Source organism: Schistocerca serialis, chromosome 2 (genome assembly GCF_023864345.2).
Source record: "Schistocerca serialis cubense isolate TAMUIC-IGC-003099 chromosome 2, iqSchSeri2.2, whole genome shotgun sequence".
Classification (NCBI taxonomy): Eukaryota; Metazoa; Arthropoda; class Insecta; order Orthoptera; family Acrididae; genus Schistocerca; species Schistocerca serialis.
This window is the reverse complement of record NC_064639.1, coordinates 908,867,405-908,882,510: the sequence shown is the minus strand read 5'-3', so window position 1 is coordinate 908,882,510 and position 15,106 is coordinate 908,867,405. Positions and strand designations below refer to the sequence as shown.

General features: G+C 40.6%; 1 protein-coding gene across 2 annotated transcripts in view; it reads right to left on the bottom strand.

Moving 5' to 3' along the window:
- The window catches only part of LOC126458266 (uncharacterized), a 275,178-nt gene that overhangs the window by 174,383 nt on the left and 85,689 nt on the right, over positions 1-15,106 (bottom strand). For both annotated transcript variants that reach the window (XM_050095191.1, XM_050095192.1), the window contains one exon: positions 2,350-2,484. In XM_050095191.1, coding sequence (XP_049951148.1) covers positions 2,350-2,484 — 135 coding nt within the window. The remainder of the gene's footprint in view (positions 1-2,349; positions 2,485-15,106) is intronic.

Below are 15,106 nucleotides of genomic sequence, written 5' to 3'. Positions count from 1 at the left end.
AGGGGGGCATACCCAGCATCTCCTACATGGAGATAGGACAACCTGTGGCCTGATGAATAGGGATGTTTCAAAAAGGGTGTACTACCAAAATGGAAGAAGTAAGTGCACTCATAGGGTCAACCCACCTGTAAGATATAGGTACTGATCCTAGGGCAAAAGGACAGTAACGTGACAGGAGTACCACGTTTAATAGGAATTATTCTGGTAAGTTTGAATTCTATATTCCATTAGCATTATTATGATTTATGTGAGTTTACAAGTGTCGAAAAGAACACTTTCATTTGCTCAGAGTTCCTTCAGACTACAAACAGTCTATAAATAATGAGACTATTATGTACGAAAGAAGCAGTACAAAGGATTAGAATAAAGAATAAAACACTCAAGTATCATGAACACCTGAAGTTCACGATTGGAAACCTAAGTCCTTATGATGCCTAGATATAAAAAGAATTGACTCCAACACCGAGTGAAATACTCCCGTTTCACAATCAAAGTAAAATGAAAAAAGAAAAGCTAAATAGTAAATAAAAGGGTTATGCACAGTTAATAAAGGAATGTAGAATGTATACCACAGAATTATGAATTGTTATTGTATGTAATACTAATGTACATAATGAGTATGTATAAAATATCGCGTGTTCGAGCTGAGGGGAGGGATATGTAGCGCATCGAGAATTTCCGCGTAAATTCTAGAACCACTCGTCCTTCTACTGTCTCGAACACACAATATTTTTAAAAATAAGTGTGAGAGAACATACATACTGTGCGACACATGTTTGTGTGTGCAGGCTGGAAAGGAGTCACAGCACAAAATAGACACGACGGTCGAACAGCATCGACAAGTGTTTGCCACTTGCGCCACAGAAGTCAAATTGGAAGAACAAGGAATGTTTATGTACCTCATGGTGTTTTATTTCAGTGATTATGGTAACGAGAAAAAAGAAGAACAGTTGAAAAATTGTTAATTATAAATCATGTGTTGGACTTGCTAGAAGCAAGACATGTTCATAAATTATGTGGTTGTAAAAACTACGCTATTGCAAATGCATTTTATCGAGTCTAACGTGAGACGAATTGGTTGACTTATAAACATTCAAATATTAATGTGAGAAATATTGAATTTGTTCTCTGTGGAAGTTGAAATATACTATGTCTGAGTGAAAAGTATTCTTCGAGTACTAAATTATTTAAAAAATAGAGAGTTTATAAATTCCCGTAACCAGCATTATACTTCGGAGAAGAAGGTTTTGGGGATCGACAGAGCCGGCAATCCAGAGAAGAAGATCGGCTGTGCAGATCAAGTAAGTCAACCGATGTGAGAGGGGTGTGAATTTTGCTTGTAATCCAACGTCACACCGCTTCTTATCATCCACATCATTAGAGCCTCTCAGCATGTCAATCAAAGGCAGCCATGGACATGGGTCATAGGATCTGTAGCCAAACCATGTGCATCAAGTAATATTTCTACATAAAGACAAGAGTTCATGAAAATAAATGTACCAATAAGTGCCAAAGCAAGGGTACAAGATGCTAAAACTGGATGAGGATATCATTTAAGAAAGATATAACAGAGATAGGTAAAATGAGAACAGAACAAGTTTTACTGCTGTAAGTCTCTAAATGATAACTATACAGTCAAGAATTTTGCTACAACAAATTAAAATATTCTTACTCAGAACTTAATGGTAGACAATTTTGACAGGAAGTTTACTTCTGTGTCCATTAGTAAATGTAGATTAGATAGTTTCTAGATACTCACAAGTACTACTGACACTGATATTTCACTAAGCTGTTAAGATTAAGACTCAATGTTCACAAGTTAATCATGCAACTGGAAAATAATTAAAAGTTGGTATTCAATAGAATCTGAAGCAATTTTGTGCTATCACAAATGAAGGTAACATTTGTCAAACAAACACCATGGAAAGTTTCTTAGTTCACACGACTTTTGAACAATCTTATTAGGTGGGTGTGAGAAGACATCATGTTGTAACCAGCAAACAAACAAAATTATCTGCTGGTAAATTAACACCTGTCACTTGGCACTGACACCATGTTTTACACTTATCTGAAAGAAAAAAAAAGAAATAAAGAAGGAAGGAAGAAAGGGGAGAGGGAGAGGGAGAGGGAGAGGGAGAGGGAGAGGGAGAGGGAGAGGTGCAAAAAAGATGGGGATAACATATCCTGTCTCAATGTTCGCAGATATTAATGGCAATTTATTTGTGAAACATGCTTTTAACGGTTTCGTTGAAAGACACTGGGAACAGTTTATTTGAGGAGTCACAACCATTTAAAAATTTAAGGAGATATAAGACAGCAAATGAAACAATGAGAATTGTTATTCCTTACCTTAGAGCTAGTGTTCAGAGCAATCTTATAGGCAGATGCCACCATTCTAACAGCATAATTAGGGGCGTACCATACTTTTAATTCTTCACCTGCCTTTATGTCTTTCAAAAGAATAAAAAATATCTTCTCATTCATCTGAAATTGCCAGATAAACATATTCACAGTTACACTTTTTCAAAATACCCACAAATGAAAAACACATAGAAACAGTATTCATTCACTTTTCAGACACACAAATTGTCATGTTCCTCACCCCAGTTACCAGCTGCGATGATCTGTCTCTAATACTTATGTGGCATTTTCACATATTTCTAAGAATTAAAAAGGTAACTTGACTGTGAATTATGTTTTCTTGTAATATTTTGGTGCCAGTAATTTGTGGCTGTCAAATCGCAGATGATGACCAGATTAAAGAAATGCATGCTGAGATAAAAGAAATTATTCAGACAGTTAAGGATGATCAAAATTTAATTGTGACTGAAATCTAATAATAGGAAAAGGAAGAGAAGTAAAAATTGTAGTGAATATGGACATGAGGAAAGGAATGAAACTGGAAGCCTATTGGTAACATTTTGCACAGAACATAATTTAATCATCACTAATGCTTGGTTTAAGAATCATGAAAGATGGCTGTATATCTGGAAGACACCTGGGGTCACTGTAAGGTTTCAGACTGATCATAGGAAGGTAGGACAGAATTTTCAGAACATGATTTTATATTGTGAACCATGGACCTTGCTGTTGGTAGTGAGGCTTGCGTGCCTCAGCGATACGCATAGGCATACCATAGGTGCAACCACAACGGAGGGGTATCTGTTGAAAGGCCAGACAGACATGTGGTTCCTGAAGAGAGGCAGCAGCCTTTTCAGTAGCTGTAGGAGCAACAGTCTGAATGGTAGACTGATCTGGCCTTGTAACATCAACCAAAACGGCCTTGCTGGGCTGGTACTGCGAACAGCTGAAAGCAAGGGGAAACTACAGCCGTAATTTTTCCCAAGGGCATGCAGTTTTACTTAAGGTTAAATGATGATGACTTCCTCTTGGGTAAAATATTCTGGAGGTAAAATAGCCCCCCTCATTCAGATCTATGGGCAGGGACTACTCAGGAGGGCATCGTTATCAGGAGAAAGAAAACTGGCCTTCTACAGATCGGAGTGAGGAATGTCAGATTCCTTAATTAGGTGGGTAGGTTAGAAAATTTGAAAAGATAAATGGATAGTTTAAAGTTGGATATAGTGGGAATTAGTGAAGTTTGGTGGCAAGAGGAACAAGACTTCTGGTCAGGTGAATACAGCGTTATAAACACAAAATCAAATATGGGTAATGCAGGAGTGCGTTTAATAATAAATTAAAAAAGGGGAGCATGGATAAGCTACCACGAACACCATAGTGAACCCATTATTGTAGCTAAGATAGACATGAAGCCCACACCTACCACAGAAGTACAAGTTTATATGCCAACTACTCCACAGATGATGAAGAGATTGAAGAAATGTATGACGTGATAAAAGAAATTATTCAGATAGTTAAGGGAGACGAAAATTTAAAAGTCATGGGGGACTGGAATTCAACAGTATGAAAAGGGAGAGAAGGAAAAGCAGTAGGTGAATATGGAATGGGGGTATGGAATGAATGAGGAAGCTGCCTGGTAGAATTCTGCGCAGAGCATAACTTAATCATAGCTAACACTTGATTTGAGAATCATGAAAGAAGGCTGTATACGTGGAAGAGGCCTGGAGACACTGGAAGATTTAAGATAGATTATATCATGGTAAGATAGAGATTTACGAACGAGGTTTTAAATTGTAAGACATTTCCAGGGGCAGATGTGGACTCTGACCACAATCTATTGGTTATGAATTGTAGATTGAAACTGAAGAATCTGCAAAAAGGTAGGAATTTTAAGGAGATGGGACCTGGATAAACTGAAAGAACCAGAGGTTTTAGAGAGTTTCAGAGAGAGCATTAGGGAACAACTGACAAACACAGAGGAAAGAAATACAGTGGAAGAAGAATGGGTAGCTTTGAGAGATAGAATAGTGAAGGCAGCAGAGGAACAAGTATGTAAAAAGACAAGGGCTAGCAGAAATCCTTGGGTAACACAAGAGATATTGAATTTAATTGATGAAGGGAGAAAATATAAAAATGCAGTAAATGATGCAGACAAAAAGAATACAAAGTCTCAAAAAAGAGATCGACAGGAAATGCAAAATGGCTAAGCAAGGATGGCTGGAGGACAAATGTAAGGATGTAAAGGCATATATCACTAGGTGTAAGATAGGTACTGCCTACAGGAAAATTAAAGAGACCTTTGGAGGAAAGACAACCACGTGTATGAATATCAAGAGCTCAGATGGAAAACCAGTTCTAAGCAAAGAAGGGAAAGCAGAAAGGTGGAAGGAGTCTATAGAGAGGCTATACAAGGGCGATGTATTTGAGGTCAATATTATGGAAATGGAAGAGGACGTAGATGAAGATGAAGTGGGAGATGTGATACTGTGTGAAGAATTTGACAGAGCACTAAAAGACCTAAGTCAAAAAAAGGGCCCGGGAGTAGGCAACATTCCATTAGAACTACTGATAGCCCAGGCAGGAGAGCCAGCCATGACAAAACTCTTCCATCTGGTGAGCAAGATGTATGAGAGAGGCGAAATACCCTCAGACTTCAAGAAGAATATAACAGTTCCAATCCCAAAGAAAGCAGGTGTGAAAATTATCAAACTATATCAGTTTAATAAGTCACAGTTGCAAATACTAACACAAATTCTTTACCAATGAATGGAAAAACTGGTAGAAAACAACCTTGGGGAAGATTAGTTTGGATTCCGCAGAAATGTGGGAACACGCAAAGCAATACTCACCCTACGACTTATCTTAGAAGATAGATTAAGGAAAGGCAAACCTACATTTCTAGCATTTGTAGACTTAGAGAAGGCTTTTGACAATGTTGACCGAAATACTCTCTTTAAAATTCTGAAGGCGGCAGTGGTAAAATACAGGGAGTGAAAGTCTATTTACAGTTTGTACAGAAACCAGATGACAGTTAAAACAGTCGAGGGGCATGAAAGGGAAGCAGTGGCTGAGAAGGGAGTAAGGCAGGGTTTTAGCCTATCCCCGATGTTGTTCAATCTGTATATTGAGCAAGCAGTAGAGGAAACAAAAGAAAAATTTGGAGTAAGAATTAAAATCCATGGAGAAGAAATAAAAACTTGCCAATGACGTTGTAATTCTGTAAGAGACAGAAAAGGACCTGAAAGAATAGTTGAATGAAATGAAAAGTGTCATGAAAGGAGGGTATAAGATGAATATCAACAAAAGCAAAATGAAGGTAATGGAAAGTAGTCAAATTAAATCAGGTGATGCTGAAGGAATTGGATTAGGAAATGAGACACTTAAAGCAGTAAATGAGTTCTACTACTTGGGGAGCAAAATAACTGATGATGGTCGAAGTAGAGAGGATATAAAATGTAGACTGGCTACGGCAAGGAAAGTGTTTCTGAAGAAGAGAAATTTGTTAACATTGTATATAGATTCAAGTGTCAGGAAGTATTTTCTGAAAGTATTTGTACGGAGTATAGCCATGTATGGAAGTGAAACATGGATGATCAATAGTTTGGACAATAGGAGAATAGAAGCTTTTGAAACATGATGCTACAGAAGAATACTGAATATCAGATGGGTAGATCACATAACTAATAAGGAGGTACTGAACAGAATTGGGGAGAAGAGGAATTTGTGACACAACCTCATTAAAAGACTGGATTGATTGGTAGGACATGTTCTGAGGCATCAAGGGATCACCAATTTAGTATCGCAGGGCAGCATGGAGGGTAAAAATCAGAGGGAGACTAAGCAACGAATACATGAAGCAGATTCAGAAGGATGTAGGTTGCAGTAGTTACTCGGAGATGATGAAGCTTGCACAGGATAGAGTAGCATGGAGAGCTGCATTCGACCACAATTTTACTTCCTTTACTGACTAATAATTGTAGGCATTGGGAGTAGCATGTTTTTAGCGAGTTTATACCCTCCGAGAAGCTTTGGCAAGAGCAAGGCAATTGTAGGCATTAGGAAGGACATGTTCTGAGGCATCAAGGGATCACCAATTTAGTATTCCAGGGCAGCGTGGAGGGTAAAAATCAGAGGGAGACTTAGCAACGAATACATGAAGCAGATTCAGAAGGATGTAGGTTGCAGTAGTTACTCGGAGATGAAGAAGCTTGCACAGGATAGAGTAGCATGGAGAGCTGCATTCAACCAGTCTCTGGACTGAAGACCACAACAACAACAAGACATTCCCAGGGGCAGATGTGGACTCTGACCAAGATTTATTGATTATAAACTGTAGATTAAAACCAAAGTAATTGCAGAAAGGTAGGAAATTAAGGAGATGGAGCCTGGCTAAGCTAATAGAACCAAAGGTCACAGAGTTTTAGAGGGAGAACTATCCAATGACTGACTAGAATAGGGGAAAGGGATATGGTAGAAGAAGAATGGGTAGCTTTCAGGGATTAAATCATGAAGGCAGCAGAGGATCAAATAGGTAAAGAGACACATCTAGCAGAAATGCTTGAATAACACAGGAGATACTGAATTTAATTGATGAAAGGAGAAAATATGAAAATGCAGCAAGTGAAGCAGGCAAAAGGGAATACAAACATTTAAAAAAAGAGATTGACAGGAAGTGCAAAATGGCTAAGCAGGAATGGCTTATGTACATATTTAAGGATTCAGAAGCACATTTCACTAGAGGACAGATGCCGCCTGCAGGAAAATTAAAGGAGCCTTCGGAGAAAAGAGAAGTAGCTGTATGAATATAAAGAGCTCACATGGAAAACCATCCCTAAGCAAAGAAGGGAAAGCTGAAAGGTGAAAGGAGTATATAGAAGGTACATACAAAGAAGACAAACTTGAAGGCAATATTATAGAAATTTAAGAGGACATAGATGAACATGAGATGGGAGACACAATACCATGAGAAGAATTTGACAGACCACTGGAAGACATAAGTCAAAACAAGGCCCCCAGACTTACTGATGGCCTTTGATGAGACAGTCACGACAAAATTTTTCCATCTGGTAAGAGAGGTGTATGGGATAGAAGAAATACCCTCAGACCTCAAGAACAGTGTAATAATTACAATTCCATCGAAAGTAGATGCTGACAGGTGTGGATACTACTGAACTGAACAGTTTAATAAGGCATGGTTGCAAAATACTAACACAAATTCTTTGCAGAAGAATGGAAAAACTCATAGAAGCCAACCTCAAGGAAGATCAGTTTGAATTCTGGAGAAATGTAGGAACATGTGAGGCAATACTTACAGTATGACTTCTCTTACAAGATAGGTGAAGGAAAGGCAATCGTATATTTACAGCATCTGTAGACTTAGAGAAAGCTTTTGACAGTGCTGAATGGAATACTTTCTTTGAAATTGTGAAGGGAGCAGGGGTAAAATACAGGGATTGAAAAGCTATTTACAACTTGTAGAGAAACCAGATCGCAGTTATAGGAGTCAAGGGGATGAAAGGGAAGCAGTGGTTGAGAAGGGAATGAGATAGGGTTGTAGCCTATCCCTAATGTTATTCAATCCTACACTACCTGCACCTATGCCTCCGGCTGCTGCTGGCTTTGATCTAATGCAGTTTATTCAGTTTCGAAACCAACAAAAGTCGCAGCTGATTACGGCAGTCCAGTAGCTCATTAATGCACAAACCATTGCTTGATTAACTCCATCACAATCGCCAGCCACATCTACAGCACTGCCTCCAAGCATTCATCCATTCTGTGTTTTCAATGAACAAGGGGAATGGAACAAGTGGTATGCTCAGTTCAAGGTTCACTGTGCTACACATCAAGTGCAAGGTACTTTGAAACTTTCTTATTTCTTGTCAAGTCCCGGCACAGGAGTTTACCACCTCGCTCAAAAGTTATTCCTGACTAGTACATCAGAGTTGCTAGTTTTTGAAGATTTAGTTTCTGCCCTCATTAAGTATTATGAGGACCAAGTACATATTGCTGCAGCTCATTACAATGTCTTTTTATTGAGGGAAAAAGTGAGAACAAACGTACTGTCAGTGGGTCACTGAACATCAGGATTTATCATGACTGTGTCATTCTCAAGGTAGCTGTGGACAGTACTATAGTGATGCAATGATTCATGGTGCAATTATATACAATATGCCAGACAGTAGGATTTGTGAACAAATTCTCTACAATCTGATCCTACTTTCAAACAAGTGTTACAAATTATTGAACATCAGGATTAGTGTGATGGTGCCGTGGAAAACTTTGCAGTAGCTCCCATCTGCAGTGTAATGCAAACTGACAAACACGAATGGCCTTGCGACCAACCACCACGTGCAAACAGGCCACCGTGGGATGGACAGAGTAAACAAGTGTCAATGCATGTGTCTCCTGTGAAATCATGTCCCCTCTGCTTTTCCATGCATAAATGACAAAACTGCCCTTCATGGAAGCTGATTTGCTTTGCTTGTGGAAAGTCAGGTCATGTACAGTCTCCGTGCTTGCAACAGAAAACAAAAACTCTACCCACATTAGCTCTCATAAGTGCAGAGCACCTTCTCACTCAGTGAATGTAGTTTTTTCTAAACCAGCTACCGGTATTAGTAACGATCAAATTCAGAACATGCCTTCACCCCATCCAAGTGCTGTACAACAACAGTCAAACAAATTGTTTGTGAACTTAGTCACTGCCAAGCACTGTGTGAAACTTCAGTTAAGACACTGGCGCTTCTGTTACATTGTTTAATTGTGCCACTTACCAACAGCTAGGCTTGCCAATATGGATAAAATTTTGCATGAACCTTACTGTGTATAACAGCCAGCATATTCCAGTGCTCGGTGCATGTAGTTTACCTGCTACATTCCAGTCTCACACCAGAACAGTGACAGTTACAATTTCGCAGTTGCAGGACTGTGAAAAATATTTTTGGGTTAGATTCATTTGATTTGTTTGGTTTTCTTATTCAGGACAATGTACTTTCTGTTCCTGCTTTCAACCCAAAAGACAGTGTTACTCAATTGATTGAGGAGTTTCTTGATTTATTTTCCGAAGGACTTGGCAGACCAAATAATTTTGTTGCATATTTTACAATGAAGGACAATGTGCAACCTATGTTTTTTCAGGCGTGTCCCATCCCTCATGCGATTGGAGACAATGTTGCAAGTGAACTTAAAGAATGGCAAGACAGTGGTGTTATTGCTCCTATCCAGGTTAGTTAATGGGCTTCTCCCTTAGTAATCTTACCATAGCCTTCTATAAGACTTTGTCATTGTGTTGACTTTAAATCCACTGTGGATCCACAAACAATAATTGATACTTATCTATTGTCTCGCTCTGATGATTTAATGGTCAGGCTTGGTGCAGGTCATTATTTTTTCAAAAATTGAGTTACGTGATGCACATTTGCAAATGCCGCTAGACGAGGAGTCTTAGAAAGCGATTATGGTCAACACACATTTAGTGTTGTTTTAATATTTGCATTTACCTTTTGGCAATGCTTCCACGCCTACCATATTGCAACGCTACTTAGAACAGCTTACTGGAAAAGCTCCATTCTGTTTGGACAATATGATGGTAAAAGTATACCAGAGGAACATATCCGTAATCTTGGTACACTGTTTCAAGTGCTTTCAACTGCAGGTTTGAAGTGTTGCCTGGACAAATGTGCCGTTTTTCATTCTGAAATTCAGTACTTAGGCCATGTTCTAAATAGCCAAGGTGTTCATCCCCTTCAATCACACTTGCTGGCCATCCAGAACCTCCCTGCCCCTGCAATCAGTTCTTGGGAAGCTGACATACTATATCCGGTTTACACCCAACGCAGCCCAGATAACAGCTCTGTTACATCGTTTGTGCCATAAGAATGTGCCTTTTGTTTGGACCAAAGAGTGTCAGGTTGCATTCCAGAAACTTACAAATGCCTTGTTGAGTGACAGATGCCTTGTTCATTTCGATCCCGCTAAGTCTGTGGTTTTGGCAGTGGACGCTTCTTCATATGGAATCGGAGCTGTCCTCTTGCACAGATTTGGTTCACAGAACACGCTGATTGCTTTTGCTTCCAAATTATTGATTAGGACCCAAAGTATCTCTTCCCAAATCAAGAAGGAAGTACTCGCTATTATCTATAATGTTTGGTCGGAAGTTTTACCTAGTGACGAACCATAAACCACTTCAGTCTTTGTTTCATCTGTCCAAACCTGTTCAGTCACACACGGTTCACAAGCTGCAATGTTGGGCTGCAACACTGGGCTTTATTACTGTCACAGAATCAGTATGTAATACCGTACTGGCCGTGATGAAACATGCAAATGCTGATGTCCTTCCTCACCTTCTGGATTCGGAATTTGATGCTACTGCTGCATCTTGCTGCCAGATCAATGCACAGAACACTGAACTTTTACAGACTTTTCCACTGCACTATGTGAAAATTGCTCAGGCCACACAAGCAGACACTGAACTGAACCTTTTGTTGCACTACATCTGTAATTCTTGGCCTTTGTCAGTGAAAACAGTCAGAATTCTTTTGCACACCAATACTTGGCTCATCGGCATACCCTCTCTGTACAACATGGTGTGATTCTATCGCTAAATGACTCTGGACAATCACATGTGCTTATTCCTAAAGTGTTGCAAAAGGATGTGTTGTGATTGCTCCACCAGAGACAGGGGGGAATTATATGCACAAAACAGTTAGTGAGTCGGCACTGTACTTCGCCAGACATGGAGACCCACATGAACAGATAACAGACCCACGTTGCACTTGTGCTGAAAATCTATGGCCCCAATGACAAATATTTTCACCTTGGCCAAAGTCTCAATTGTCATAGCAACAAGTGGATACTGACTTTGCTGGTCCCTTTTGAAACACTGACTGGCTTATTGCTGTGGACTCTTTTAGCATATATCTGTTTGCAGCACCCATGAACTTGACTACTTCGCTTAGTATCATTCAGGTTTCGTCATCTACTTTTTGCTAGGAAGTTTTGCTTGCAGTGTTGGTTACAGACAACAGACCACAGTTTATGGCTCAGGACATTAAACATTTTCATCAACCAATGGTATTACTCACCTTACCAGTGCTCCAGTTCACCCTCAGTCAAACGGAGAGGCTGAACGGTTTGTTGTCATGTTCACGCAACAAATGAACAAACTATGTGCTCCCCACAAATGAGAGCAAGCACTGCTGCTCTTCCTCACAACGTACTGCTCCCTGCCCTGCAACAGTCCATTGCCAGTGGAGCTTCTACATGGCCAGCACCACCGCATGCTGTTCCAGTTGCTGCACCTACCACAGCATCTCCCACTGCTCTGCAATTATTGCCTTGCACATAATAACTCTATTCTTTTCAGTTTTTGGTTGCTCTAGGCACTGGGAGAGAGGAACAATTCTATGAAATTGGGCCCTGCCATGAATTAATTCAATATCCTAGTGGGTTACTATGCCCCCACCAGGACCAGATTTGTGCTTGTCAATTGCGAGATTCTTCAACAATTTTGTGACCTCAGATTCGCAACCACCCAGGATCTTGCAGCTGGCACAGCCGTCCCCAGCTACCTCTTCAGCACTGCCTGTGGAGCCAATGGAGCTGGACCCATTGCCTTCGCCGCCACAGCAGCTCAACTTCCTAGATCGTGCTGTGGACTCGGCACTATCGTCATCTTCATCGCCGCCCTGTCCGATTTTCCTCGGACCAGGTCAAGAAGAGGGCAGGCACCTTTTTGGGGTTTTCCAACTGATGCTCCCATCAGAGTGCACGATGAATATCGGTGCATGGTCAGGGGTTCAGCATCAGTCCCAGTTGGAGATCCCAACACTTCACACTACCTAACTTCCTGCTGCCTATCTCCCCCCCCCCCCCCCCCGTCCTGCACCAGCCCTATTGCATGTAGGAGGCACAACAAGCACGTCATGCAACATCTTAACAAGTAGTTATGTTTCTTTCATTTTAAGAAATAAAGAGTTCTATTAATTTGATAGTGTTATGTACAGATCATTTTGGATTCCTGCCACCGATCATCACTACTCCTCTCCTTCCTTGTTTGTGTCAATACTGACTCCCACAGTAGCCAACACAACAGACATGTAAACACAAGGAGATTAAAGAGAAAAATAAATAAATAAAAAAACAGTAACATGGTACATAGGTCAGTGAGTTAATACATGCGAAGAGAGTAGACAGCAGATGTAAATGAATTAGGTGAGGTTAGCACCGGTTGGTAATAATTAAACTGATGGTGTTCCAAGTGCTGCAGTGCAGGTTGTATACATTGCAGGATGCTGAAACTTCGTAGTTACGTTCATTAATTGGGACACATTCAGAAAATGCTGAAAAAATAATAGTTCCACCATCTGCCACAAGGTGAAAACATGACACTGTAAGCACACAGAATGTGAAATGTTTCATGTTTTGATGTGAATATGCTCTTTGTGGTGTAAAGGGTTAAGAAGGTTGAAGTTTTCCACATGAAAGGAAAGACCTTGCACTGCTGATAAAGTTGTTTTACCAGAAAGATGACAATAGCAGCACTACATTACTGGAATATCATCGACAGAAATTGCTGTGAAGAGTCCTCATGTCAATAAATGGGTTAAAGAATACGATCAAGAAATTTGAAGAAACATGTAAACTGATGCAGCAGGGACAGGGCGGTGGCCCATTCCCATGGCAGTTGTTGATAAAGTTCCTGTAGCCAAAGCTGACCGTGCAGCACATGGCTCAAATTCTGCAGCTAGTTCTCAAGCTGTGTCAAAGGAATTGTCTTCCCCTGGTCAACAGTCCAAAACATTTTGCACCACAGTTTACACTGGTATCCCTACAAAATTCAAAATTTGCACCAAATGAGGCCCAAGGTAGGCTACAGTGCCATACTTTGTCCTTCATTTTTTGGCACACGTGGAAATGGATGACACATGGCCGGGCAATATTCTTTGGTCAGACAAGGCACATTCTACTCTGCACATGATACCATGAATGCTCAAGAGTTGCCACATATCAAGTGTGCAGGAACATCCACTGCACTCAACTGATGTGACTGTGTGGTGCGATTCCACAAGTTCTTTCATTCTCGGTCTGTATATATCCAGACTCTTCTTGATTTGAAGGATACCATATGATGACATATCGCTCTGATTAAACCAGATATGCTGCACCCACATTACATTCTGATTGCTTACAGTGCCATATTTTCATCTGGTGGCAGAAAGTGGAATTATTATTTTTTTGTCTTATTCTGCAAGCACTCCACTTAATGAATATACCTATGATGTTCAGCATCCTACACTGTATATAGCACACACTACAGTGCTTCAAGAACCATCAGTTTAATTATAACCCCCTGGTATGTGCACGTTGGAATGAGGAAAGAGAAAGAGGGGGGCAGGTGGGGGGTTGCTAAGTAGAGGTTCAACAAGTTCATGTGGCACAGGAAAGTACAGAAAATAATGCACAAAAATACACAAGAGTGAGGCATGAAGAGTGATTAATTTCAAGGTCTAGGAGTAATTATATCAACTGGAATAATGTAAGACATGGGATATAGCCAAGTGTTGTGTACAGACAACGTGGTTGATACAGTATAGCTTGTAAGTCAGTGTGTGTGTGTGTGTGTGTGTGTGTGTGTGTGCGTGTGCGTGTGCGTGTGCGTGTGTGTGTGTGTGTGTGTGCGCGCGCGCGCGCGCGCGCGCAGTTTGGTTTCTATGCATCATAGAATAGTAACAAAGGAAAATGGCATTAGTTTATGGGATGGAAGAAAAGCCACTAGGCAAAACCAAACAATGGAAAATCCAGGAAGACAGTATTATGAAAAGGATATATTGCTACTCACTGTATAGAGGAGATGTTGAGTGACAGACAGACACAACAAAAAGACAGACATACATTTCAGCTTTCAGCCAGAAGGCCTTCTTCGAAAGCAGAAAAAACACACACATTCACACAAGCACAATTCACACACACATGACAACCTGGACACTGTGGGTAGACTGCATACAGCAAGTGCCCATTATGGGAAAAGTAATGTGTGTATGGGGGTTAAGGAGCATGCAGGGATGTGGTGGGGACAGAGCAGGGCGGGAGATTTGTGGGGGGGGAGGGGGGGGGGATTAGGAGGGTTGAAAAGGAGAGAAGTGTAGGAGAGGAAAATGACTAGTGGGTGCATTGACGAAATAGAAAGCTGTGTCATTATTGATGCTGTCTCCCACTACACTAACATCCCTACTGCACATGGCCTTGCTGCTGGTGAACACTATCTATCCCACCACCCAACTGACCAACTGAATCCAAACCTACAACCACCTTACTGATCATCATGACCAATTATATCCTCAACCACAATTACTTCACCTCTGAAGGCATCACTTACAAATAAATCCATGGTACAGCAATGGGCACCTGCATGCGACCATACTCTGCCAAACTATTCATGGACATTCTACAGGAACCCTTCCTACCCATCCAGAATCTCAAATCCTCTTATCTGGCTCAGTTTCAATGATGACATCTTCATGATCTAAATAGAAGGTGGGGACACCTTATCCACATTCCTCCAGAATCTCAAAACCTCCTCCCCCATTCACTTCACTTGCTCCTCCTCAACCCAACAAGCCACCTTCCTCGATGTTGACCTCCATCTCAAAGATGGTTACATCAGTAACTCTGCCTATATAACACCTACCAATCATCAACAATACCTTCACTTTGACAGTTGCCACCTACTCCAAACCTAGAAGTC